Source organism: Terrapene carolina, unplaced genomic scaffold, assembly GCF_002925995.2.
Source record: "Terrapene carolina triunguis isolate 2854851 unplaced genomic scaffold, T_m_triunguis-2.0 Scaffold613, whole genome shotgun sequence".
Lineage (NCBI taxonomy): Eukaryota > Metazoa > Chordata > Testudines > Emydidae > Terrapene > Terrapene triunguis.
This window is the reverse complement of record NW_020664964.1, coordinates 6,930,697-6,957,398: the sequence shown is the minus strand read 5'-3', so window position 1 is coordinate 6,957,398 and position 26,702 is coordinate 6,930,697. Positions and strand designations below refer to the sequence as shown.

General features: G+C 42.6%; 1 protein-coding gene across 1 annotated transcript in view; it reads right to left on the bottom strand.

Moving 5' to 3' along the window:
* Positions 1-21,611: 21,611 nt before the first annotated feature.
* CLPTM1L (CLPTM1 like) overlaps positions 21,612-26,702 on the bottom strand; it is an 88,347-nt gene continuing 83,256 nt past the window's right edge. Inside the window, exons 16-17 of the mRNA XM_024195098.2 lie at positions 25,579-25,694; positions 21,612-24,271 (exon numbers count right to left, since the gene is read on the bottom strand). Of these exons, the coding sequence (XP_024050866.1) occupies positions 24,187-24,271; positions 25,579-25,694 (201 nt within the window). The 3' untranslated portion in view covers positions 21,612-24,186. The remainder of the gene's footprint in view (positions 24,272-25,578; positions 25,695-26,702) is intronic.

Sequence of the window (26,702 nt, the reverse complement as noted above, 5' to 3'; positions counted from 1 at the left end):
GGGAGCGGTGGTTGTGGAACCCCCATCCCTAGGACAGTGCATCTCATGCCTTCCAATCGGTGGAGTCACTTTCTGCTCACTTCCCTCAGATGTATCATCTAGTCCACTTTCCACATTAGTACCTGTGGAGAGAACATGAAAACGGTTGCTCACCTGTATCTGCATTGCTGGTACATGGACGCTCCTCTTTCTTCTGGAGGTCACATGCTGCCAAATTTCTTCACGGTCCTTCTGTCCCCACTGCGCAGCCTGCTCTGATTCTTCAGAATGTTGTGCCCGTAGAAGCATATCCTGACGTCTGTCCAGGAAATCTTCATTTTCTCTTATGGAACGCAGGGTCAATACTTGTTTCTCCAGACCTTGAACCTTCTCTTTCAATATGGAGACCAGCTTGCACTTTGTACAGACAAAGTTGCTTCTGTCCTGTGGAAGAAAGACAAACATGGCACATCCTGTGCAGGTAACAACAGCTGATCGCTCACCATCCATATTACCTTCCTTCTAAGAGCTTCCTCAGCTGTTGCAGTAACTACTCAGAGAAGCCTGCAAGATGAAAGCCTCAGTGCGCTTTCCCTATGCAAACTCCCTCTGTTAGCCTCCGCTGTTCACCGCTCAGCTGGTTCGCTGCTGACTGCCTTTTTATAACAGTCGGGCCCACTCAACGCCCACCTGGAACAAAGCACTCCCAATTCACACTTTTCAAACAATCAAGCACACGGTCAAACTGACAAACTGTCCCCGCAACAGACACTCAGATACTCACCAACACAGCCCTCCAATGCAGCACTTAACGTACCTTCTCTCAGACAGATCCCAGGCAAACTCCCTCTGTTAGCCTCCACTGTTCACCGCTCAGCTGGTTTGCTGCTGACTGCTTTTTTATAAAGAGTAACTGATCACAGAACTAAAAGTTAATGGTGGTTTAGGTACATGTGATCATGACTCGATCACATTTATAATGTGCAAACAGAATAAAGTCCAGACCAGCAATACATATACTTGGTGTAGGCTAATTTTACAACGCTGAAAACAATTATGAGCCAATCAGCTGGGAGCAAGAATTTAATCAGAAAAATGTGAATGGAAATTGGGAATCATTTAAAAACACCTTACTAGGTGCCCAAAAAGCCACAATCGAGGAAGAAGGCTGTACTGATTAAAAAAACAACATGGTTTAGAGGGGAAGTGAAGGCAGCTATAAAAAATATATATATACAAATATAAAACAAATGGAAGACAGGGGAAGTTGATTATAATGAATACAGGTGAGGAGCTAGACATTTTAGAAAATTGATAAGGGAAGCAACAGTACACAAGTAGCAATATGTGGCCATCTGAGTTAAGGACAATAAGAAGAATCCTAACATTGGTATTGGTCCATTAGTAGATGGAAATGGTAGAACTATCTATAACAATGCAGAAAAGACAGAAGTGTTCAATAATTATTTCTGTTCTGTATTTGGGGGAAAAAACAGATGATATAGTGTCATCTAGTGATGATAACACTTTGGACATTCCACTAGTATCTCTGGAGGATAGTAAATGCAAGATTTAGTGGTCTAGACCAGTGGTCTCCAAACTTTTTTGATCGCGCACCACTATCAGTAAAAAAATTTTGAGCACGCACCCTCTGCTGAGCCGAAGCAAAAAGAAAAAAAAGCCGCTCGGACTCCCGCCTGACGAAGCGCAAAAAAAAAGAAAAGAAAAAAAGCGCTCCTCCTGCCGCGCACCCCAAGGATCCTCTTGCACACCCCACTTTGGAGACCACTGGTCTAAACTTGCTTCATCCCAAGACTTTCAACAGAAAATCCAAGATAACAGCAAACAATTGAAACCATTTGGAGTAAAAGAAGGAACATTACAACAGACAATCACCGTACCTATGAATGAATACAAAAGACTGTTTCAGTATAATCAAAGTTGAGCACAAACACTCTGTACCCTTTTACTGAGGAAACATCTTGAGGCATGAGGTGTTTTCATTAAAAAATAGATCCTGGTTATTGTGAAGCCAGCTAGCTCTGGAACAGACTAAGCTTTGAGGGTGAAACCTACTTTATTAGCTAGGAAAGGTAAATATTAAGAAGTGTAGACCCTGGTTTGTGTTTTATATTTTGTTTTGTATTCTAAGCATTTGTTTCTATTACCCTCTCTTGTTTTTAGTTAACTCTCCATTCTTTCTTAAGTAAGTTTTATTTTATTTTAAGTGCTCACAAGTGCTGTCAAGGTTCCCTCCCCGCTCTGAACTCTGGGGTACAGATGTGGGGACCCGCATGAAAGATCCCCTAAGTCTATATTTTCCAGCTTAGGTTTAAAACTTCCCCAAGGCACAAATTCCTTTCCTTGTCCTTGGACGGTATTGCTGCCACCACCAAGTGATTTACCCAAAAATTCAGGGACGGGTCATTTGGAATCCCTATCCCCCGAAAATATCCCCTCAAGCCTCTTCACCCCCTTTCCTGGGGAGGCTTGAGAATAATTTACCAACCAATTGGTTAGCAATGTGAGCACAGACCAACCCTTTGTTTTTAGGACACTGAAAATTAATCAGGTTCTTAAAAGAAGAACTTTATTTATGAAGAAAAAGTAAAAGGATCACACCTTCAAAATCAGGATGGAAGGTAACTTTACAGGGTAAATAAAAAGATTTAAAACACAGAGGACTTCCCTCTGGACTCAGTTTCACAGTTACAAAAACAGGACTAAAACTACCTCTTTAGCATAGGGAAAATTCACAAGCTAAAACAAAAGATAACCTAATGCATTTCCTTGCCTACTTACAATTCCTGTAATTTTAGATGGATTATTCCAGGTATATTTTCAGGAGATGTTGTTCCTGCTTGGTCTCTCCCTCCGTCCAGAGAGGGAACAAACAAAGAGAGCCATAAACAAAACCTTCCCCCCCAGATTTGAAAGTATCTTCTTTCCTCATTGGTCCTTCTGGTCAGGTGCCAACTAGGTTATTTGAGCTTCTTAACTCCTTACAGGTAAAGTGATTCAGTACAGCTGCCCAGGAGGGATTTTATGCTACCCTTATCTTTATGTTTATGACACGCCCCCCAAATCACAGACGGTGCTGGACAGCCTGTTCCACGCTGGCTGTGATTTCTTCCTGGAGCTCTAGGAGAAAACAGAATTAATAAGACACATGCACCTCTAGACATACTACTGATTATATAAAAACTAACAATATTTTTCACATTTTAAGGACGATTTTAACTAGTTGATTCTGGGAAACTTTCACGGGAGAGTGCATCAGCCACTTTGTTAGAAGCTCCCGAAATGTGTTGTATTTTAAAATCAAAATCTTGGAGAGAGAAACTTCACCAAAGATGGTTTTTGTTTTTTTCCTTGATGGTATGCAGCCACTTTAGCGCAGCATGGTTGGTTTGCAGGTGGAAATGCCATCCCCGAACATATGGGCGTAGCTTCTCCAGAATGTACACAATGGTGTAACATTCCTTTTCTGTGATTCTGTGACCAGTGGCTTTCCCTCTCAGACAGTTTTTTGCTGAGAAACACGACAGGATGGAATTCTTGATCTGGTCCTTTCTGCATTAAAACTACTCCCACACCACTCTCGAATGCATCTGGGTTACTAGGAAAGGTTTGTCAAAGTCTGGGGCCCTTAGCACAAGGTCAGGCATGAGTGTCGTTTTAAGCTGGTTAAAGGCCTTTTGACACTCTTCAGTTCACTGAACTGCATTTGGCTGGTTCTTTCTGGTTAGGTCTGTAAGTGGGGCCGCGATTTGGCTGTAGTGCGGTACAAATTGCCTGTAATATCTGGCCAAGCCTAAGAAGGATTGGACCTGTTTTTTTACTTTGGGACAGGCCACTTTTGAATAGCATTTACTTTGGCCTGTAGGGGGTTGATAGTTCCTTGACCCACCTGGTGTCCAAGATAAGTCACTCTCTTTAGGCCTATTTGACACTTTTTAGCCTTAACAGTTAGTCCTGCCTCCCTTATGTGCTCGAAGACTTTTCAAAGATGCTCCAGGTGTTCTGCCCATGAATTAGAAAATATGGCCACATTGTCAAAGTAAGCGACTGCAGATTTTCCCAATCCCGCTAGGAGACTATCTACAAGTTTCTGGAAGGTGGCGGGTGCATTTTGCAGCCCCAAAAGGAGCACATTAAATTCATATAGCCCTACATGGGTGATGAAGACTGACCTTTCCTTGGTGGATTCATCTAGCAGTACTTGCCAGTAGGCATTGGTTAAGTCTAAGGTAGAGATGAACTGGGCATGTCCCAGTGTCTCCAATAGCTCATCTGTGCGTGGCATTGGATAGTTGTCTGGGCGAGTCACAGCATTTAGCTTATGGTAGTCCATGCAAAAGCGTATTTCCCATCTGGTTTGGGAACTAGAACCACTGCAGATGCCCATGCACTTTTAGAGGGGTGGATTACCCCCATCTGTAGCATGTCCTGGATCTCCGGTTCTATAGCAGTTTTGGCTTGAGGAGCCACCCGGTAAGGTTGGGCTCTAATTGGGCGAGCATTACATGTGGTATGCCTGTTCGGTCCGTCTTGGGGTGGCTGAGAACATTGGTGCGAAGCTAGTGCACAGCTCCTTGATCTGCTGTCGCTGCATACATCTGAGGGTCATTGAGAGGTTCACCTCTTCCACGCCACCGTCACTTTTTCCTTCATAGTAGACACCTTCAGGCCACTCAGCGTCATCTTCTCCCTGGGCAGTAAACTGACAAACCTTTAATTCTCTGGAATAAAAGGGCTTTAGAGAATTAACATGGTACACTTTAGGCTTTAGGTTTGAGGTGGGGGATGCTATGAGATAGTTAACAGCTCCCAGGTGCTCTTGGACCATAAATGGCCCCTCCCACGATGCTTCAATCTTATGGGCCCAGAGTGCCTTTAAGACCATGACCTGGTCCCCTACTTTGAAGGAACGCTCTCTGGCATGTTTATCATACCAGGCCTTTTGCTCTTTTTGAGCATCTTTTAGGTTTTCTTTAGCAAGGACTAAAGAATCTCGGAGGGTGTTTTGTAGGTTGTTTACAAAGTCCAGAATATTAGTTCCTGGAGAAGGCGTAAACCCCTCCCATTGCTGCTTCACCAACTGTAATGGCCCCTTAACCTCGTGGCCATACACAAGTTCAAATGGTGAAAAGCCCAAACTGGGATGTGGTACAGCCCTGTAGGCAAAGAGCAAGTGCTGCAACACTAGGTCCCAGTCATTGGATTGCTCATTTATGAATTTACGTATCATGGCCCCCAAACTAACTAACTAACTAAATAAATAAAAAAGTCCATTAAACTTCTCCACCAAGACATTTGTTTGATGGTGGTAAGGGATGGCAACCAAGTGGTTCACCCCCTGAGCTTCCCACAGGCTTTTCATGGTCACTGCCAGGAAATTAGTTACCGAATCCGTAAGGATGTCGGAGGGCCAACCTACCCTGGCAAAAAATGTCTGTTAATGCCTGGCACACACTTTTAGCACTGGTGTTGCTTAGAGCTACTGCTTCCGGCCATTGGGTGGCAAAATTCATGAAAGTCAGTATGTATTCCTTTCCTCTGGGGTCTTTTTCGGGAAAGGACCCAGAATATGCACAGCTACTCGCTGAAATGGAACTTCAATTATGGGGTGTGGCTGGAGAGAGGCTTTGATCTTGTCTTGGGGTTTTCCCACTCTTTGGCACACCTCACACCTCATAGGTAGAAACGTCCTTGCCCATTCCCTCCCAGTGGAAGGACTTCCCCAAACAGTCTTTGGTCCTGTTCACCCCAGCATGACCACTAGGATGATTGTGAGCTAAGCTCAAGAGCTTTACCTGGTATTTAGTTGGAACTACCAACTGTCTTTGAGGATGCCAGTCTTCCTGATGCCCACAAGAAAGAGTTTCCTTGTATAAAAATCCTCTTTCTACAACAAACCAGGATCGATTAGAAGAGCTGAGTGGGTTGCTCCGTGCTGCCATCCAAGCTCCCTGGAGACTGTCATCTGCTTCCTGCTTGGCCTGGAACTGTTCTCTTGATGCTGGAGACATCAGTTCCTCACTGGATTGTGGACTTGGACTTGGTCCCTCTGGAAGCGATGTAGGTGATGGGGCTGTGTCCGTTGACTGTGTGGAAGTAGAGAAAGAACTGACAGGGATTTGAAGGGGATTTCATAGTCAAACAGTCCCCTCTGTTAGCAAGAGTCAGGCTAGCTGTAACCCTAATAACGCGAGATTTGTAGAAGCCAGGATTGTGTGAGGCAAGTGGGAAAGAAATGTGTGAGAAGTTGTTGTGACCTTGTGTTAGATAAATATGGAATGTAGACTATAGTCTAAATATAGGTGAGAAAAATAAGATATCAGGATGATCTATGTATAAACAAAATGCAGCTGTTGCTCATTATTGTATGTAACAAAGGTATAAATGCTTGCTGTAATTGTTTACCTAGAGAGAGACCTGTTTAGCTCTCTCCCTCCACGCAATTGCTAGAGATAAAAAAGTATCTGATTTGCTGCACCCAACCTGAGAGTGAGAACTCTGTTTTTCTCCGACAATTGTGAACCGCTCTCCACTGGTGCACTATGCGGTATTTCAGGCTCCTGCTGAGCCTCTTGCGCAGGTTTAGCTGCTGCTGCCAGTGTAGGCTTGGTTGTGCTCTCTGGCATTGGAGTTGTAGACAGGGTTGGAAGCGCTGGATTCAGTGCTGGCAATGGTTCTGGTGCTGGTGGCTCCGCCCATTCCGGTTTTGGGGCTTGTTCTGGTTGGGTCTCTGGGACTGGATTCACTATTGCTGTTGCAGTCATTGGCAGGGGGTCTGGTTCCACTACCTCAGTTTGGGTCTCTGGTAACACAGACGGGGCCCTGGTAGAAGGCTTTGGAACAGGGATAGGTGTGAAGATTTGCTTAGCCTGGCTGCAGGTGACCATTCCCACCCTCTTGGCTAGCTTCACATAGTTGGCCAAGTCTTCCCCCAGCAGCATGGGAATGGGATAATCATCATAGATTGCAAAAGTCCACATTCCTGGCCAGCCCTTGTACTAGACAGGCAACTTGGCTGTAGGCAAGTTTAAAGAGTTTGACATGAAGGGTTGAATTGTCACTTGGGCCTCTGGGTTGATGAATTTGGGGTCCACTAAGGATTGGTGGATAGCTGACACCTGTGCTCCGGTGTCCCTCCATGCAATAACCTTCTTCCCACCCACACTCACAGTTTCCCTTCACTCTGAGGGTATCTGGGAGGCATCTGGGCCTGGGAACCTTTGGTGTGATGAACTGTAATCTGTTGGGGTTCTTGGGACAGTTGGCCTTGACATGCCCCAGCTCATTACATTTAAAACATTGCCCAACTGACTGGTCACTGGGGCGAGATGGGTTGCGGGAGAATGGTGTGGTGGGACGATAAGGTGTCTGGGGTTTTCCTTGTGGTGTAGGTGGGGCCTTGGGCTGCCCCCGGTGGTAGGGTGTTGTTTCAGGTTGCTCCTTCTGATATCCGCTCCAACTGCTACTAGCTTTTTTCTTTTTTGCCACCTCCACCCATTTGGTTCCGATCTCCCCCGCCTCGATTACAGTTTTGGGCTTCCCATCTAGGATGTACCTTTCTATTTCCTCAGGAACACCCTCTAAGAACTGCTCCATTTGCATTAGGAAAGACAGATCTTCCAGAGATTTAACACTTGCTCCTGATAGCCAGGCATCCCAATTTTTTACAAAGTGGTAGGCATATTGGGAAAATGCCACGTCTGGTTTCCACCTTAGGGCTCTGAACCACTGACGGGCATGTTTGGGTGTTATCCCCATTCTAATTCTGGCCTTTTTTTAAAAGAAGTTCATAGTTGTTCATGTGTTCTTTAGGCATTTCAGCTGCTACCTCTGCTAAGGGTCCACTGAGCTGCGGCCTCAGCTCCACCATATACTGGTCTGTAGAGATGCTGTACCCAAGGCAGGCCCAAAATTTTCTAAGAAGGTCTCTGTATCATCGCCTACCTTGTATGTGGGGAATTTTTTGGAATGCGGAGCAGGTACCTGGAGAAGGACTGTTAGGGTTATCTGGTAGACCCAGTTTAGCCCTTTCCAGATCGAAGCGCTTCAGCTCTAATTCCATCTCCAAGTGTTTCACCTCCATTCCATCTCCAAGTGTTTCGCCTCTTTCCTCTCCTCCACTTCCAACTCCAAGCGCTTTAAGGCCATTTGTCTTTCATGTTCTTTCTGTTTCTCTTCAGCTTCTAATCTGGCTAATTCTAGTTTCTTTTGGACCTCACTTTCCGTCATCCTAGCCTTCCTCCGCTTAGCCTAGCCCAACCCGAGAGCTAGAAAGAAAGAAAAAACCAAGCTTGTGAATTCTCTTGCAGGAAATTAACTACTCTGCCCTCAGGCAAAGAAAAAAAACTCCAGCTGCTCTCAGCTAAAAACAAACAAACAAACACTCTGGTTTTCAAGCAGGCAAAAAAAAAAGTGTCCTTTTAAAATCCTGAGGTCTGTGTTTCTGGTTCAAAATGATCCCACCCCGCTGCCACAATGTCAGGGTTCCCTCCTGTGGGGAAATAGAGCAGGGGGGCCTTCTTTTTGATAGCCAGAGCTTTGAATCTGTGGGCCCCGAAATAAACCCTCCAACAGAGATCTGTTATGCTGATGGCCTTTACACAGAGTAGAGCAGGCCTAAAGCCTGAACAACACAATTCTCTGCCAAACTCGGTGAAAGGTAATGAACAGAGGAGGGAGGAAAAGGGGGAAGAAAGAAATACAGAATAATATTAGAAGTTACAGTAAAAACTTGCTTTAGCAATATAATAACCGCAAGTTTATGAAATCGCTCGAAGAAATAGAATATCCGCTTATATTAAGAAATTATCTTTGCAGAGAGTTAATCATCCTTGCTGCTACAGCTATTTGCAACATTTTCCAACTCCAGCTATCTGCAAAATAGCTAATCATAGATCCTCTTTAGGCGTCCCATGGAACCCCCCCCCCCTTAATCTTTAACCAAAGGACCCCGGAAAATAACGTGTCTTGAGAAATGTACCCAAACTGGTGCCAAGTACCACCCCTGGGGAAAACCACTTCTCGGAAAATTAATAAGGAAGGTACGGGGGGGAGAAGGGGGCTGACCCCAACCCCAGTTTCTTAAGTCATGACCAACTCATGACTAACCCCAACCCCAGTTTCTTAACTCATGACGTATTGTTTGTACTTTGCTTGCGGTTTGACGAAATAAAGCAGCCTGCGAGCTGCTGCTCGGTGTGTTAGTCTCCGGACTGCACCCCAGTGCACTGGTATGTATGTCAATAAACTGGCCTCAGGCTTGAGTCTTTGAACTAAAATGACTGCGTGGGGGTCTTTGACCACAACACTCCCCACTCTGAACTCTAGGGTACAGATGTGGGGACCCGCATGAAAGACCCCCTAAGCTTATTTCTACCAGCTTAGGTTAAAACTTCCCCAAGGCACAAATTCCTTTCCTTGTCCTTGGATAGTATTGCTGCCACCACCAAGTGATTTACACAAAAAATCAGGGTCACTTGGAATCCCTATCCCCCCAAAATATCCCCCCAAGTCTCTTCACCCCCTTTCCTGGGGAGGCTTGAGAATAATATACCAACCAATTGGTTAGTAATGTGAGCACAGATCAACCCTTTGTCTTTAGGACACTGAAAATCAATCAGGTTCTTAAAAGAAGAACTTTATTTATAATGAAAAAGTAAAAGAATCACACCTTCAAAATCAGGATGGAAGGTAACTTTACAGGGTAAATAAAAAGATTTAAAACACAGAGGACTTCCCTCTGGACTCAGCTTCACAGTTACTAAAACTACCTCTTTAGCATAGGGAAAATTCACAAGCTAAAACAAAAGATAAACTAACGCATTTCCTTGCCTACTTACAATTTCTGTAATTTTAGATGGATTATTCCAGGTATAATTTCAGGAGATGTTGTTCCTGCTTGGTCTCTCCCTCCATCCAGAGAGCGAACAAAGAAAGAGAGACACAAACAAAACCTCCCTACTCCCAGATTTGAAAGTAACTTCTTTCCTCATTGGTCCTTCTGATCAGGTGCCAACTAGGTTATTTGAGCTTCTTAACCCCTTACAGGTAAAGCGATTCAGTACAGCTGCCCAGGAGGGATTTTATGCTACTCTTATCTCTATGTTTATGACAAGTGCTGTGTGATGTTACAGGAGCGATGGTTTAAGGTAAATCTGGTAAATTGGGGTACATTACCTCTCTGAGGGGAGATGATCTGGGATTTCTGTCAGTAACCAGTATCAGGGGATGGATAGAATCATAGACTTTAAGGTCAGAAGGGACCATTATGATTGTCTAATCTGACCTCCTGCACAACGCAGGCCACAGAATCTCACCCACCCACTCCTGTATCAACCCCCTAACCTATGTCTGAGCTATTGAAGTCCTCAAGTCGTGGTTTAAAGACTTCAAGGTGCAGAGAATCCTCCAGCAAGTGACCAATGCCCCATGCTGCAGAGGAAGGCGAAACTCCACCAGGCCTCTGCCAATCTGCCCTGGAGAAAAATTCCTTCCCAACCCCAAATATGGCAATCAGCTAAACCCTAAGCATATAGGCAAGACTCACCAGCCAGACACAGGAAAGAATTCTCTGTAGTAACTCAGATCCCACCCCATCTAACATCCCATCACAGGCCATTGGGCATATTTACCACTAATAGTCAAAGATCAATTAATTGCCAAAATTAGGCTATCCCATTATACCATCCCCTCCATAGACTTATCAAGCTTAGTCTTGAAGCCAGATATGTCTTTTGTCCCCACTGCTCCCCTTGGAAGGCTGTACCAGAACTTCACTCCTCTGATGGTTAGAAACCTTCGTCTAATTTCAAGTCTAAACTTCCCGATGGCTAGTTTATATCCATTTGTTCTTGTGTCCACATTGGTACTGAGCTTAAATAATTCCTTTCCCTCCCTGGTATTTATCCTCTGATATATTTATAGAGAGCAATCATATCTCCCCTCAGCCTTCTTTTGGTTAGGCTAAACAAGCCAAGCTCTTTGAGTCTCCTTTTATAAGACAGGCTTTTCATTCCTCGGATCATCCTAGTAGCCCTTCTCTGTACCTGTTCCAGTTTAAATTCATCCTTCTTAAACATGGGAGACCAGAACTGCACACAGTATTCCAGATGAGGTCTCACCAGTGCCTTGTATAACGGTACTAACACCTCCTTATCTCTACTGCAGTGGTTCCCAAACTGGGGTTCGCAAAATGTTACAGGGGGTTCGCAGGAAAAAATTCCCTAATGGCAGACAGAGTTGTCCCTAGGAACCCCGGGCAGCACGGGGCCAGCAGCCTGGAGCCCCTGGACTTCCAAGAGCTGAGCAGATCAATGCAAGCATATCTATTACACTGAGGAGATTTCAACTTCAAGACTCCTTATAAGAAAGGGAGGTGGATATTTTTTGCTGTTTTTAAAATTAAATAGGCAGCTAGTATTGTTTTAAAAATTATTATAAAGAACAAGTTTAAGCTTTGTTGTAACGTGCATTGTTTGCCAGGACTGCTCAAGACCTGAATGCTTGTGTAGGAGGAACTCTTTGAGTTGGCTTTTTAAATACCTTCATGTTGTTTCACATCTGATACTCCATGATGAAACATAGGAGCCTTGTCTTATAACAGGCTTATTCAAAGTGATACAAGCAGGGCTGGTGCAAGGAAGTTTCGCGCCCTAGGCAAAACTTCCACCTTGCGCCACCCCCGCCCCCCCAGCTAACCCCACCCCCCCGTGGCAGCTAACCACACCCATCCACTCCCCCCCCACCAGAGGAGCTTCCCCCCGTGGCAACTAACCCTGCCCGCCGCGGCAGCTAACCCCGCCCGCCACCCCTCCACCTAGGGACCCTGTGGCCCCGCCGCCCAGGGAGCCCCCCCTGCAGCAGCTACTCCCCCTCTGCAGCTAACCCTGCCCGGGGAGCCCCCCTCCACGGCAGCTAACCCCGCCCGCCGCCCCCCCTCTGCGGCAGCTAACCCCGCCCGGGGAGCCCGCCTCAGATCACCTCCACTCCACCTCCTCCTCTGAGCACGCCAGCGCCACTCTAATTCTCCTCCCCTCCCAGGCTTGTGGCACCAATTGGAGGAGAATTAGAATGGGGGCTGTGTGCTCAGCGGAGGAGGCAGAGTGGAGGTGATCTGGGGCGGGGAGCGGTTCCCCTGTGCGCCCCTCCCTGTTACTGCGGGCGGCTCTCCCCCCGCCCCAGCTCACCTTCACTCCACCTCCACGCCTGAGCGGGCTTTTAGGCGCCCTCAACCACTAGGCGCCCTAGGCGGCCGCCTAGTTGGCCTAGTGGTTGCACTGGCCCTGGATACAAGCTACAAAAGTGAGATCTTGGAAGAGTGTTGCTGTTTTCTTAATGTAATAAAAATACTGTCATGATAAATAATAATTAATAATAAATAGTGTGTAATATTTCCAAGACCACTGCTTTTATAATTTATGCTCAGGTAAAGGAGAAAATCCCTGGAAATATTCATTTTTAGGAGGGGGTCCGCGAGACTTGACATTTTAGTGAAAGGGGTTCACAAGTTGTTAAAGTTTGGGAACCATTGCTCTACTGGAAATACCTCGCCTGATGCATCCCAAAACCACATTAGCTTTTTTCATGGCCATATCACATTGGCGGCTCATAGTCATCTTGTGATCAACCAATACGCTGAGGTCCTTCTCCTCCTCTGTTACTTCCAACTGATGCATCCCCAGCTTATAACAGAAATTCTTGTTATTAATCCCTAAATGCATGACCTTGCACTTTTCACTATTAAATTTAATCCTATTATTATTACTCCAGTTTACAAGGTCATCCAGATCTTCCTGTATGATATCCCGGTCCTTCTCTGTACTGGCAATACCTCCCAGCTTTGTGTCACCAGCAAACTTTATTAGCACATTCCCACTTTTTGTGCCAAGGTCAGTAATAAAAAGATTAAATAAGATTGGTCCCAAAACCGATCCCTGAGGAACTCCACTAGTAACCTCTCTCCAGCCTGACAGTTCACCTTTCAGTAAGACCCGTTGTAGTCTCCCCTTTAACCAGTTCCTTACCCATCTTTCAATTTTCATATTGATCCCCATCTTTTCCAATTTAACTAATAATTCCCCATGTGGAACCATATCAAATGCCTTACTGAAATCGAGGTAAATTAGATCCACTGCGTTTCCTTTGTCTAAGAAATCTGTTACCTTCTCAAAGAAGGAGATCAGGTTGGTTTGGCACGATCTACCTTTTGTAAAACCATGTTGTATTTTGTCCCAATTACCATTGACCTCAATGTCCTTAACTACTTTCTCCTTCAAAATTTTTTCCAAGACCTTGCATACTACAGATGTCAAACTAACAGGCCTGTAGTTACCTGGATCACATTTTTTCCCTTTCTTAAAAATAGGAACTATGTTAGCAATTCTCCAGTCATACGATACAACTCCTGAGTTTACAGATTCATTAAAAATTCTTGCTAATGGGCTTGCAATTTTATGTGCCAGTTCCTTTAATATTCTTGGATGAAGATTATCTGGGCCCCCCGATTTAGTCCCATTAAGCTGTTCGAGTTTGGCTTCTACCTCGGATGTGGTAATACAGTATCTACCTCCATATCCTCATTCCCATTTGTCATCCTACCATTATCCCTAAGCTCCTCATTAGCCTCATTAAAGACAGAGGCAAAGTATTTTTTTAGATATTGGGCCATGCCTAGATTATCCTTAACCTCCACTCCATCCTCAGTGTTTAGCAGTCCCACATCTTCTTTCTTTGTTTTCTTTTTATTTATATGGCTATAGAACCTTTTACTATTGGTTTTAATTCCCTTTGCAAGGTCCAACTCTACATGGCTTTTGGCCTTTCTCACTTTATCCCTACATGTTCTGACCTCAATAAGGTAGCTTTCCTTGCTGATCACTCCCATCTTCCACTCCTTGTAGGCTTTCTGCTTTTTCTTAATCACCTCTCTGAGATGCTTGCTCATCCAGCTTGGTCTACAACTCCTGCCTATGAATTTTGTCCCCTTTCCTGGGATGCAGGCTTCTGATAGTTTCTGCAACTTTGACTTGAAATAATTTCAGGCCTCCTCCGCCTTTAGATCCACAAGTTCTTCAGTCCAATCCACTTCCCTAACTAATTTCCTTAATTTTTTTAAGTTAGCCCTTTTGAAATCAAAAACCCTAGTCACAGATCTGTTTTTGTTTATCCTTCCATTTAGTTTGAACTGAATTAGCTCATGATCGCTCAAACCAAGGTTGTCCCCGACAACTATTTCTTCTATGAGTTCCTCACTACTCACCAAAACCAAATCTAAAATGGCATCCCCTCTTGTTGGTTCAGCAACTACTTGGTGAAGGAATCCATCAGCTATCGCATCCAGGAAAATCTGAGCCCTATTATTATTACTAGCACTTGTCCTCCAGTCTATATCTGGGAAGTTAAAGTCTCCCATGATCACACAATTCCCATTAGTATTTACTTAATTAAAAACATTAAAGAGGTCTCTATCCATATCCAAATCAGATCCCGATGGTCTATAGCACAATCCAAGCACTATCCCAGGGGAGGCTCTAGTAGCTTTTTTTTCCCCAAAGTGATTTTTGCCCAGACAGACTCTGTCTTATCCATTCCATCACGTCTTATTTCTTTACAGTCTACCTCGTCATTGATATACAATGCTACTCCACTACCTTTGCCTTTATTTCTGTCTTTTCTAAACAGCACATACCCTTCAATACCTGTACTCCAGTCATGACTACTATTCCACCATGTTTCTGTTTTCCCTATAATATCTGGTTTCACTTCCTGCACCAGTAACTCTAGTTCCTCCATTTTGTTACCGAGGCTCCTCGCATTGGTGTACAAACATCTTAATTTTTGCTGTTTGGCTTCGTTCACATTCTTTACCTGATTAGGCCCAGACATTCTACCGCCAGTATCACCTAGAGACCGGTATCTACACTACCCTTCCTCCTTATGTCCATTCTCCTACCCACGGCTGTATCCTTTCTTACTATTACAGGGGAATGCCTCAAAGGTTCTCGGGGACTGGGGTGCACCAATTGTTAACCTACCAGGGGAAGACAGGGTTGGCATAGCCTAGAAGAGAGAGCTTGACTGGCTGAAAGACTGGTGGTATTAGGGAGATGACAGCCAGCTAGGCACAGTAAGACTCTCTCATGCTGTAGACGGGGTAACAAGGCGACTCACAATCTTTGATGCCCCAAGCTCCTTCACAGTGGGGTAGTAGCAGGATCTGTACCCCAGTTTCCAGCTAGCCAAAGAATGCACTCCCAGCACTTATAAACTAGTTGCAGAATGATTAAAGAGGGTGAAGGTTGGAAACAGAAAAGGTTACTGTTTGTTGGATTCAGTTTGTATATTTCAGGTAAGGGAAAAGAAGAGCAGAAAAGGCAGGATGAGCAGAGAAGCACATTAAGCACACCGGAAAGCAGTTGGAAGAGTTGTGTGCAGAGTGCAGTTTATTTGCTGCAGGAAACAATATGGGCTGCTGTGGACTGTGCCTGGTCTGGTCACCTGAATTTAGAGCAGGGAGCCTCTCTCTCCTTTGGTCTTTCACCTCCTGCTAAACCTAGACAGCATGATGGAGAAATCTGCTTGATCTGAATGCAGAGGGGATAAGAGCCTGATGGGGGGGGAGGAGGGGGAGGGAAAGATGGGAGTAGAACGTTAGGACAAGAAGCCCCTGGGGGGGTGGAGGGGAGCAGAAACTGGGACTGAAGAGGGAAGATGGAGTTAGGGTGGATGTGGAGACAGATTGGCTGGGCAAGTAGACTGGGACTGGAGGTGGAAAGGGGGGGGGGGGTGGACACTGGGACTGGCTGGGCAAAGATACCAGGACTGGGATCTGTGGAAAGAAATGGAGAGGTATTGGGGCCCCATAGGTGGAGGGAGACTGAGATCAGATAAAAGAACGAGGAATACTTGTGGCACCTTGGAGACTAACACATTTATTTGGGCATAAGCTTTCGTGGGCTAAAATGAGTTGGTGGGGGGACTGGGTCAAAGAGCCAAGGAGGTGGGACAGGAGCACTGAGATTGGATAAAGAGCCCAGGGAAGGAAATTGTGACTGGGGACAGGAAATGAAGCAGTGGGGATGGCAAAGTTTGACAGAAACTCAGATTTGATGAGGGTCTGGGGGGTGGGGAACTGGAAGTGGCTAGTCAAAGATACTGGAGACTGGGAACTGAGGGGGAAGGGGAAGATTTGGGAATGGCCGGGCATGGAGACCGGAATGAGAAACCTGAGGAGTTGAGACTGGGATTGGTTCTGTGAGGAGAACAGAACTGGGATGTAGCCAGGGGTAGGAAAAAAGAAAGGACTGAGTCAAGGACAAGGCATGAGACCGTTGTTTCTCTTCCTATCCCTTGCTTCATTTGCTACACACCTTCAAACTTCTGCAACAACTAAAGAATGGATCCTACAGACAAGTCTCCTCTACACAACCCCGATTCATTCTCTGAGCACTGTCCATTCTGTGCACTGATCGATGCAGGGTCTTGTGGAAAAAATTGTATGTGATCATGTCTTAATTAGACTTAATACATACACAAGGGGGCTGAATTAAGATTGCACAGGCAAAGTTCCTAACTTTTGAATACTTCAGTTTGTTACCTTAACATTCTTTTAATGTAGGAAGTTATACTTAACACTCCCTCTCACCCCCGCCAAAGTTTTTGAAAAAGCAAACAGAAATTTCATTTTGTGGCAGCATATTGACACGGATCATCAACAGAACCAGACTTTTTAGATCTGCAGCATAGACCTCTACCACTTGAGCTATCAGAGTAACTAGTAGCAGCAATAGGTTATCACAGCTTTGTGGACGAGACATACTTCGCTAGTGGATTTCAGATATATTTGCTGACAGCATCAGGTTCTGGAGGTATATTCTAGTAGTTATAGACCCTTTGTCCTTTTTTTCCCCCTCTGCTCACATCTGCTGCTCTCTTTTCTTTACCTTCATGCTGGATGAGCACAAGCAGACAGCACTGAGAACACAGGAAAGACTCTTCCTGTTCTATCTTCTAGTGCCTTGTACCACAGTGACCCTCCACCCCTCCAGGAGGAGAAAAAACAGGGAAAATCTGGTTCAGTCTCAGCGGCCCTACGATGGACCATGTTCAGTCACTCTATGGGAATGGTGTTTGCACAATCCAATCAGCACATAGGAGCTGTGAGGGGATGGAGCATGCTCAATGCATACAGGCCTTTAACTTGGCAAAATTTGCACAGATTTTGACTGATGACAAAAGGTCCATCCCTCAGACTGGGGTGATCCTGTTGCCAAATTTCCTATTCCAAAATATAGACTCAGACTTTTAAGTGCAGAAGGGACCTCATGAGCTAATCTGACCTCCTGCACATTGCAGGCTACAGAATCTGACCCGCCCACTCCTGAAAAAGACCCATAACCTCTGGCTGAGTTACTGAAGTCCTCAAAGCTTGATTTAAAGACTTCAAGTTACAGACACTCCACCATTTACACTAGTTCAAACCAGCAATTGTGTCCCCAGTCACAATTTCCTTCCCTGGGCTCTTTATCCAATCTCAGTGCTCCTGTCCCACCTCCTCGGCTCTTTGACCCATGCCCCATGCAGCAGAGAAAGGTGAAAATCCCCCAGGGTCTCTGCCAATCTGACCCGGGGGAAAATTCCTTCCTGACCCCAAATATGGCAATCAGTTAGACCTGAGCATTTGGGCAAGACCCACCAGCCAGACATCTGGGAAAGTATTCTCTATAGTAACTCAGAGCCCTCCCCATCTAGTGTCCCATTTCTAGCCACTGGAGATATTTTCCAATAGCAGTTGTGGATGAGCCATATACCACTGTAGGCAATCTCATCATACCATCCCCTCCATAAACTTATCAAGCTCACTCTTAAAACAAGTTAGGTTTTTTGCCCCTACTAGTCCCCTTGGAAAGCTGTTCCAGAACTTCACTCCTCTGATGGTTAGAAATCTTTGTCTAAAGTCAAGTATAAACTTATTGATGGCTAGTTTATATCCATCTGTTCTTCTGCCAATATTGGCCCTTAACTTAATTTTTTAACTCCTCTCTCTCCCTGGTATTTATCCCTCTGATGTATTGAGAGAGAGCAATCATATCTCCTCCCAGCCTTCATTTTGTTAGGTTAAACAAGCCATGCTCCTTAAGTCTCCCCTCATAAGGTAGGTTCTCTGTTCCTCTGATCATCCTAGTAGCCCTTCTCTGCACCTGTTCCAGTTTGAATTCATCTTTCTTAAACACAGGAGACCAGATTGGTCCTGCTTTGAGGTTGGACTAGATGACCTCCTGAGGTCTCTTCCAACCCTAATCTTCTATGATTCTATGATTTGCACACAGTATTCCAGATGAGGGCTTACTAGTGCCTTGTTTAATAGGAATAACACTTTCCTATCTCTGCTGGATATACCTTGACTGAAGCATCCTAGGATAGCATTAGCTTTTTTCATGGCCACATCACAATTGATTGTAGCTTCCAAGTGATATGTCCCCATCTTATAGCAAAAATTCATGACCTTGCACTTTGTACTATTAAATTTCATCCCATTTCTATTACTCCTGTTTTCAAGTTCATCCAGATCTTCGTGTGTCATATTCCAATCCTCCTCTGTATTAGCAATACCTCCCAACTTTGTGCCAGCAACAAATGTTACTAGCACACTCCCACATTGTGTGCCAAAGTCATTCATTAAAATGTTAAATATGACCGGTCCCAATCTTTGAGGAACTCCACTAGTAGCCTCCCTCCAGCTTCATGCATGGAGTTGGAAGAGGTTTTCAATGAAACATACGTAAAAATGGTCATACTGGGTCAGACCAAAGGTCTATCTAGCCCAGTATCCTGTCTTCCAACAGTGGCCAATGCGAGGTGCGTCAGAGGGAATGAACTGAACAGGTAGTCATCAAATGATGCATCCAGTCACCCATTCCCAGCTTCTGGCAAACCTCATCCCGGCCTATCCTGACTAATAGCCATCGATAGACCTATTATCCATAAACTTATCTAGGTTTTTTTTTTTTTTTTTTGAACCTTGTTATAGTCTTGGCCTTCACAACATCCTCTAGCAAAGAGTTCCACATGTTGACTGTGTTGTGTGAAGAAATACTTTCTTTTGTTTTAAACCTGCTGCCTATTAATGTCATTTGGTGACTCCTAATTCTTGTGTTATGAGGAGTAAATAACACTTCCGTATTTACTTTCTCCACACCAGTCATGATTTTATAGACCTCAATCATATCGCCCCCTTAGTCATCTCTTTTCCAAACTGAAAAGTCCCAGTCTTATTAATCTCTCCTCATATGGGGAAGCTGTTCCATACTCCTAATTTTTGTTACCCTTCTCTGTGTACCTTTTCCAATTCCAATATATCTTTTTTGAGATGGGGTGACCACATCTGCACACAGTAGTCAAGATGTGGGCATACCATGGATTTATATAGAGGCAATATAAAATTTTCTGTCTTATCTATCCCTTTTCTAATGATTCCCAACGTTCTGTTAGTTTTTTTGACTGTCACTGCACATTGAGTGGGTGTTTTCAGAGAATTATCCACAGTGACTCCAAGATCTCTTTCTTGAGTAGTAACAGCTAATTTAGACCTATCATTTTATATACAGAGATGGGATTATGTTTGCCAATGTGCATTACTTTGCATTTATCAACATTGAATTTCATCTGCCATTTTATTGCCCCGTCATCCAGTTTTGGGAGATCCCTTTGTAACTCTTCGCAGGTTGCTTTGGTCTTACAAACAGTTGTAAGAATTCAACATATTTTCTCCTCATCTCCGTCTAAAATAGTTTAACTGTTAACTGAAACTCTCCCCCCTCCCCCCAAAAAATCAGTTTAAGGCAGACATGGAAAATTTCAGTCCAAATGGTTACATTTTGGCCAAGTTTAAGCAACTGAAAACAGGGTCTTATAATGGAAAGGGTCAGGCAACCTCAATTTACAGGTTTTCCTACCAGTTCCTTCTATAATAGTTGTTTTTTTCTCAGAATATAAAGCCAAAGGGGGCATTCAAAGAAATTAAAAGGTGAGAAATTCAAAAGCAACTAAAATACTTTCAACAAAATGCATAGTTAGGTTTTGGAACTTATTGCAGGGGGATATTAAGACCAAATGCTAGCAAGAGTCAGGATACTGGGCATTTATATGTATAACATATCCAGAGTTCTAATAGCTATTGCTAACAAAAAATTTGGAAGGGATAGAAAAAGCTTCATACTTCATGGCATCTCTAACTATTAGGCTGAGACCTTCATAGTGGAAAAATTATCCCACATCTGCTTACTGTAGGATTTCTTGCACCTTTCTCTAAAGCATATGTTGCTGGCCTCTGTCACAAACAGGATAGATGAAAGAGTGGTCTGATCCAATATGACAGTTTTTATGACAAAGGAAGTAGGAAAAGGATACAAGGCGAGTGAACAAAGTGATGATTTGCTAATATGCTAGTTCCAAGATTGAGTTCTTATAACATTCTTTGGGTATAGTTTTGTTATGGGCAATTAGCTAAACAAAAGACAAAAGGAAGGAGATGTGGTGAATAGTGAAAGGCAGAGGAAACAGGACAGCTTGAAGAGCAAGTAGAATGATGCTGAGGTGAAGAAACTGAGGAAGGGGATGGGAACAGATGGACCAAACAGCCAATCAGCACAAGTGAATTTCCAGAGTAAAAACGGTAGGAAGCAGTTTGTCCCTGCTGAGGCTGCGTTTTAATTTGCTTCTGCAGCTTGAGTTTGTTTGGCCCCAGGACCTGGTGCATCCCTGGAATTTTTCTTTTTTTGGGGTGGGTGGGTAGAGAGTAGGTCACCCTTGCAGAGTTTTAGGTGTGGGAAGGTAGGATAACAACATTAATGCAGCAGGAAAAAGAAATCAGGAATAACTCCTTGCAGGTCCACCTTGAACATGCTGGCTATTTTCAAATGTTTTAAGCAACTTTTAAAATCCCACTGTCTATTCCTAATTCTGATAATCCTTTATTAATAGTTTGTGACATTATATAGTTCAATTTCTTGCCACCGTGCAAATGAGAGAGCATTACTAAGGGAGATTTAAGATGTGGTGAGCTTGTCTTAAGTTGCACAAGACAGCCTACTTAACTCAAATGTTTTATTTGTGCATTTTTTAAAATAATGCTTGGGATTTAATTATGGAAGTTCTAAATGTAGCCCTTAAAATCCAACAGAGACCATAGGATTTGTCATATACAATCTATACTAAAATGGTGGTTACTTAGCTCATCTTGTGTGTCAGTGTGCCAGACGAACACACGTATTATCATGAGTAAAATGTACATCTATAATCCTGCATTTTAAAATATAATATTTTGCACTTCAATAGTATTCTCCTCTGAAAGGCATTGAAGCTCTTTCCATTTATGTTCGAAAAATTCAGGAGGAAAAGACTGACACATTTTAAATCTATTTCAAACCAAGAGGACGATAGCTCAAAACATGCAGTATTCAATGGAACACCACTTCATCATTTTGTAAGACTATTTTATTGCACTGAAAAAAAGCTTTTAAAAAAGAAATGTCAGTTCCTGTTTCATCCGTCATTAAGTTATGTAACACATGCAGTAACTAAGTCTTTCTAATAATAGATCAAAACTCAAACTGTTCATCCCACACATGTTTTATTTGCAAATGGAATGCAGGAAACAAAATCACTGATTCAAAGCCTGAAAAAGCCTGGTTGCTTTATTACAACATCAAATGTTCTAACCTTACATTCAGCATTACCATTGTTGTATGGGAAATTATTCATCTTTTATATCACCAGAAGACATGGAAAGTTATGACGGGTAATAAACTAACAGTACATAAAGATGTAAGAGTGATTTTCAAACAATTACCCACAAAAAAGGAATGTTCAATATAAATGTAAATTACCTGAATGCAGTAATTAGACTTTCAGAGGCCACTTCAGAAAAATTAATGACTCAAATTCATTTTAAAATGGCACAAAAAGAACCAATGTATAAAGTTACTAAATATCAGGACAAGTTATTTTCAACATACAAAACTAGATGTTTACTACTATGAAATAGGAGTCCTAGAGCAGTCTGCATAAAAATGCAGAGCTGCAGCTGGCAACATGAGAAAAATCTTGGTTGTCTCAACTTCAATCCCAATCCTACAAGATCTTATGCACATGTGTAACTTTACATTGCTATAGCAGTGTAAAAGGATTTTAGTATAAATGAGAATCAGGCCCTTGGAACTACTGAATTGTAAAGTGGCCTTAAAGTGGGCATTAAACTAATATCCACTTTATGACAGCTTTACACTATCAGAATGGTGTAAAGGGGCCTCAGTGTAAGTGAAGTTAAGATCCAATGACTTCAGTAGGACTACTCAGTGTGTCAAATTAGGCACATGCCTTGTCTTTACAGGACGACAGCCTTTGTGCTTTCAAACCATTAGAACACTGGGATTTGACAAAGCCTACTGTATAAAACAAACCATTGTTTTCTATTTATGACAAAATTAGAGCAACATTTTCTTCACTTGAACTATTTACATTTTGATTTAGTGGCATATTGAAGTAAAAAAAACAAAAAAAAACAAACAAAAAACTGTTCTGACAGCCCACCAAAAATACGCAGTAAATTAAAAGAAAGACGTAGCTTTGGTCAGCAGTGTTGGTTTTTTCCACATAAAATCTCTAGAAGTTAATCAATTTAACTTTAAAACAAAGCATTTAATTAAACTAGGCTTTAGCTGCTAATGCTGGTTCTGGGAATCAAATGTTTTATTATTGCGAGGAAAGCAACATGTATTTTCAGTGTTACTCAATGCAGGTTATTTAACTATAGTGCTCACTAAATGCAAGCTGTTATTTCATAAAACTGCATAATGGGGGTTCTAAATGCATACTGTTCTACCATTTGAATATACTTTATTTTAGCATATTCTAACAATTTGCAAGAAGTGCTGAATTTCAGTGATAAATACAATATCCAAACTGATAACATGATAGGAAGTTAGAGTGACACTTCACCCTTTAAACATTGTTGCTACTGGAAATAAAATTAACTTATGGGCACATTTTGAAGGTTGTTTTACTTATGGTTTTTCTATAAATAATATTCTGAGCAAGTATGAGTTCAAGCAATCCCCTTCCAATTAGCTGAATGCTGTATGTTTTCTTTACCTAATTTAAAATACAAATCAAGAGGACTAGGAAACTTTTGCCTGTGAAAGCATATGAGAGTTGGCACAATAGTTCACAATGGTGTCTATCATGCAAACATGTAAGGCTGCAAGACTGTTTAAGAGAATATTTTCCTAGTACATCAAAATGCTCTGTGTCAGTCATATAAATACCCATTTTAATGGGGAATCAAGGGACCCTGGCTAGCAATGCAGGAAAGGTTTATGCAACTTTATATATGTACTAAAAATAGTCACTGACAGTTGCTGCACATGCTCACTAGCTTTTTACAATAAAAATCTCTGCCATTTAAAAATAAATTAAGATTTAAAGTCATATCATGGTCTAAAAGCGTGACAATATTTTAAGAAGTTTAACTGTTTGGGTTACTTTCCCTTTCTTTCCAGGAAGACTATTTTAAGCCAGAGGACTCTTATTTCGAAGTTCCATACAGCTTAGGTCAGCCATGAGATTTTAACCCCCCATCAATTTGAGCCCTTCCATGTCCGGTGTCAACCTAGAATGGTGTTGTGTGATGCAGTTTAAAGTGTATATTCCAGAAGTTATACCTTTAAATTCTAACAACCCCTGCTTCAGCAGTGATGCTCTATTCTGCTGTAACAATCACAGCCTACCTGTACTCTTCATGGCATAGTAGCCCTTTACCAATAAAGGTACCACAGCCCAATTAACTGGTCATATCTCAAAACACACACTAAAATGTTCATCATAACAATAAAGACAAATTAATATTTGTTTAAATTTTCATGTAAGAGAAGTTTAAATATGTTTAACTATTGTTTAAGTGACATCTGGCAGAAACATTGGCAGACTTCTTCATAAAGACATAAAAGGGATCTTGAAACACCAAAGAACCATCAAAAATAGATTTTGGCAACGCAGAAGATGTATTGTCCATGGAGTTCTGTCATAAGCTTTAAAAAATACTCTTATTAAATAATCCAATCTTTTTTTCTTCATTAAGATCAAATAATACACATAGCCAGCAGCAGTCCAGAAATAGTCTTCTACTGTTAACTATTCTCTGTGGGGTTTTCTTTTCAGCTTTTCTTCATAAGACTCTCCATATTCATTCACTCTGCTCTTATCCACAGGATATAGCCTTTACAGATAAAATAACACACATTAGTTACATGATGCAATGATTCGTGGTAAAAGACAGTGTACCCCACTGTTTAATCTGCCAAAAATTGATTCCTTGTTCATCAATCAGAAGAAGCTGGACTGTTTTAAATATCACTTCCCTTAACCTGTTTTAGTACTCCTAAATCAGTTTAAATAAAGCTAAAACTTTAAAAGAACCACCATATAATATTTACTTAAAACATTAAATAGAGTTTAATTTTCTATTTTAAATTTAACTTTGTTTACATAATACAGGACTTGAAAAACATACCAGACACCTACTAGCTGGAGGACTAAAACCCACTAGTTATTCAAAGCTAGAAAGAAAAGGTAGTCATGAAGGGAGAACTTCCACCAACTAGCACTTGGAAGTGCCTTGCTGGGAAGGCCAATAACGGTCACCAGCTGCTTTGTGCTGTCTCTAGACCCTACCTGGAGACTTCATGGTTTAGATAATACTTAGTCCTGCTGTGAGTGCAGGGAACTGGACTAGACCTCTCGAGGTCCCTTCCAGCCCTATGATTCATTTTTCAGATCAGTCTTCGCCTTGCAAATCTGAAGCTCTACTCACCTTTAGCCTTGAGTCTCCTCTCCCCTGCATACTACAAAAGGCTGTCAACAGAATTAGACTAGCAACAGAGATGTCCCAATGTCTTTCCCTCTCTGTCTCCTTTTCCGTCCTATTTCCCAGTGAATAACTCCAAAATCTGCTTCTGTTCTTAATATTCCCATCCAACAACAAGAAACTGACATGAATTCTTGACAGCTACCCTGCTGCCACAGAGTTCTGCATAGCAGCAGCAGTGAAAATTAGGAGTCTTATTAATATTACTCTGCTGCATGGCAAAACTAAGTAGCAGAAGTGTTGGAGCTGTCTGCAGACTCAGGAAGATTATGCTATTAGTTCACTTTTGGAATGTTAGTTTTAAGTTTTAAGAAAGCAAGCTTAGATTTTGTTAGAATTGGTGGTGTAGGTTCCTCCCTCACCAAATAAGGGTGAGTAATCAGACTCATGAGCTATTTATGTTTAATTCTCAAATCATGAGTAACTCACTCCTAAGAGGCCCTATATGATTGATAAGAGTATAGCTTGGGACTATCAGATTCCAAAACACATTACACTGTACATTAACATACTAAGAGAGCGAAGTCTTAAGTCAGCCCTAAACTATTTTTGTCTCTTGTATCGGACTAATTACTGTTGACACAGCTGCATGGATCTATAGTTGACAAACAACAGTGAAAATGGATAAAAAGAGGAGTAGGGATGGAGGGAAAACATACCATCTTTGGTAAAGGTAGACGAGGAATACCACATCATCCCTAAAACATGCCAGCCTATGCGATGTTGGCATAGTGATGATAAAAGCAAAGATATCATCAATGAAGGTGTTGAATGCCTATAAATATAAGAAATATTTTCAAAGGTATCAAGTATAGTTCAGTTGGTAGCACATTAACTCTATCGTCAGTTTCAAATATCACACCAGGACTTGGGCTACTACCCAGGTCTGAGAACACAGTGCACTATTTAAGAACTAATAGGCAAACCTCAAAAAACAGCCAGAACTTTGAACCGGAGAAGTTACAGCCAGGTTAAAGCCAAAAAATGGATTTGCCTGCACCAGTATCTGCATTTGGCAGTGAGGTGCTAACTTAAGGTCTGCCTGCCTGTATTGGCAATGTCACCAGTCTAGTTTGTTAGGTTTAGGAAGCATTTTATCTTTGTTTTTCTTGTAACCATTTCTGACTTTGATGCCTCATTACTTGTACTCACTTAAAACCTCTCTCTTTGTAATTAAATAAACTTATTTTATTCTTTAATCAAAACTAATTCAGTTTTGTGAACAGTGTGTGTAACTCCATTTGAGGTGGCAAACTGTTGTATCTTGATCCCTTTAGAGGGGCAACAGACCTAATATATCTGTACTGTCCAAGAGAGGGCTGGACAGTGCAGAACACACATTTATTAGGAAAAATCCAGGACTGGGAATGTGCTGGGGTTACTTTGCATGTAGTAATCAAAGCTGCTGGAAGCCAGAGTGTGACTGGTGTTTGCTGACAAGCTGCTGGAGTTAGAGGTGGTGGACCAGGGCTGTGGCTATCCACAGACACTCAGGATGTAACCTGCATGCTGTTTGTGAGGAGCCCAAGTTGGAAGTTACAGTACAAAGCATTGTGAGGCACCCCAGGTTGCAGGGCAGGTGGTGACACAGCCACTCAGTGGTCTGGACTGCATGCCAGAATGTCATACAGATCTAAAAGGAAACTATGTAGGGAAACTAAAATTGGGAACACAGAACATTTTATACTCAGTACACTCCGACTGCTTCAATGTTTCTACCAATATTCAAGCTGTAAGTTGCAGATCTAACTAATGCAACCACTAAGACAGGGGTAGGCACCTA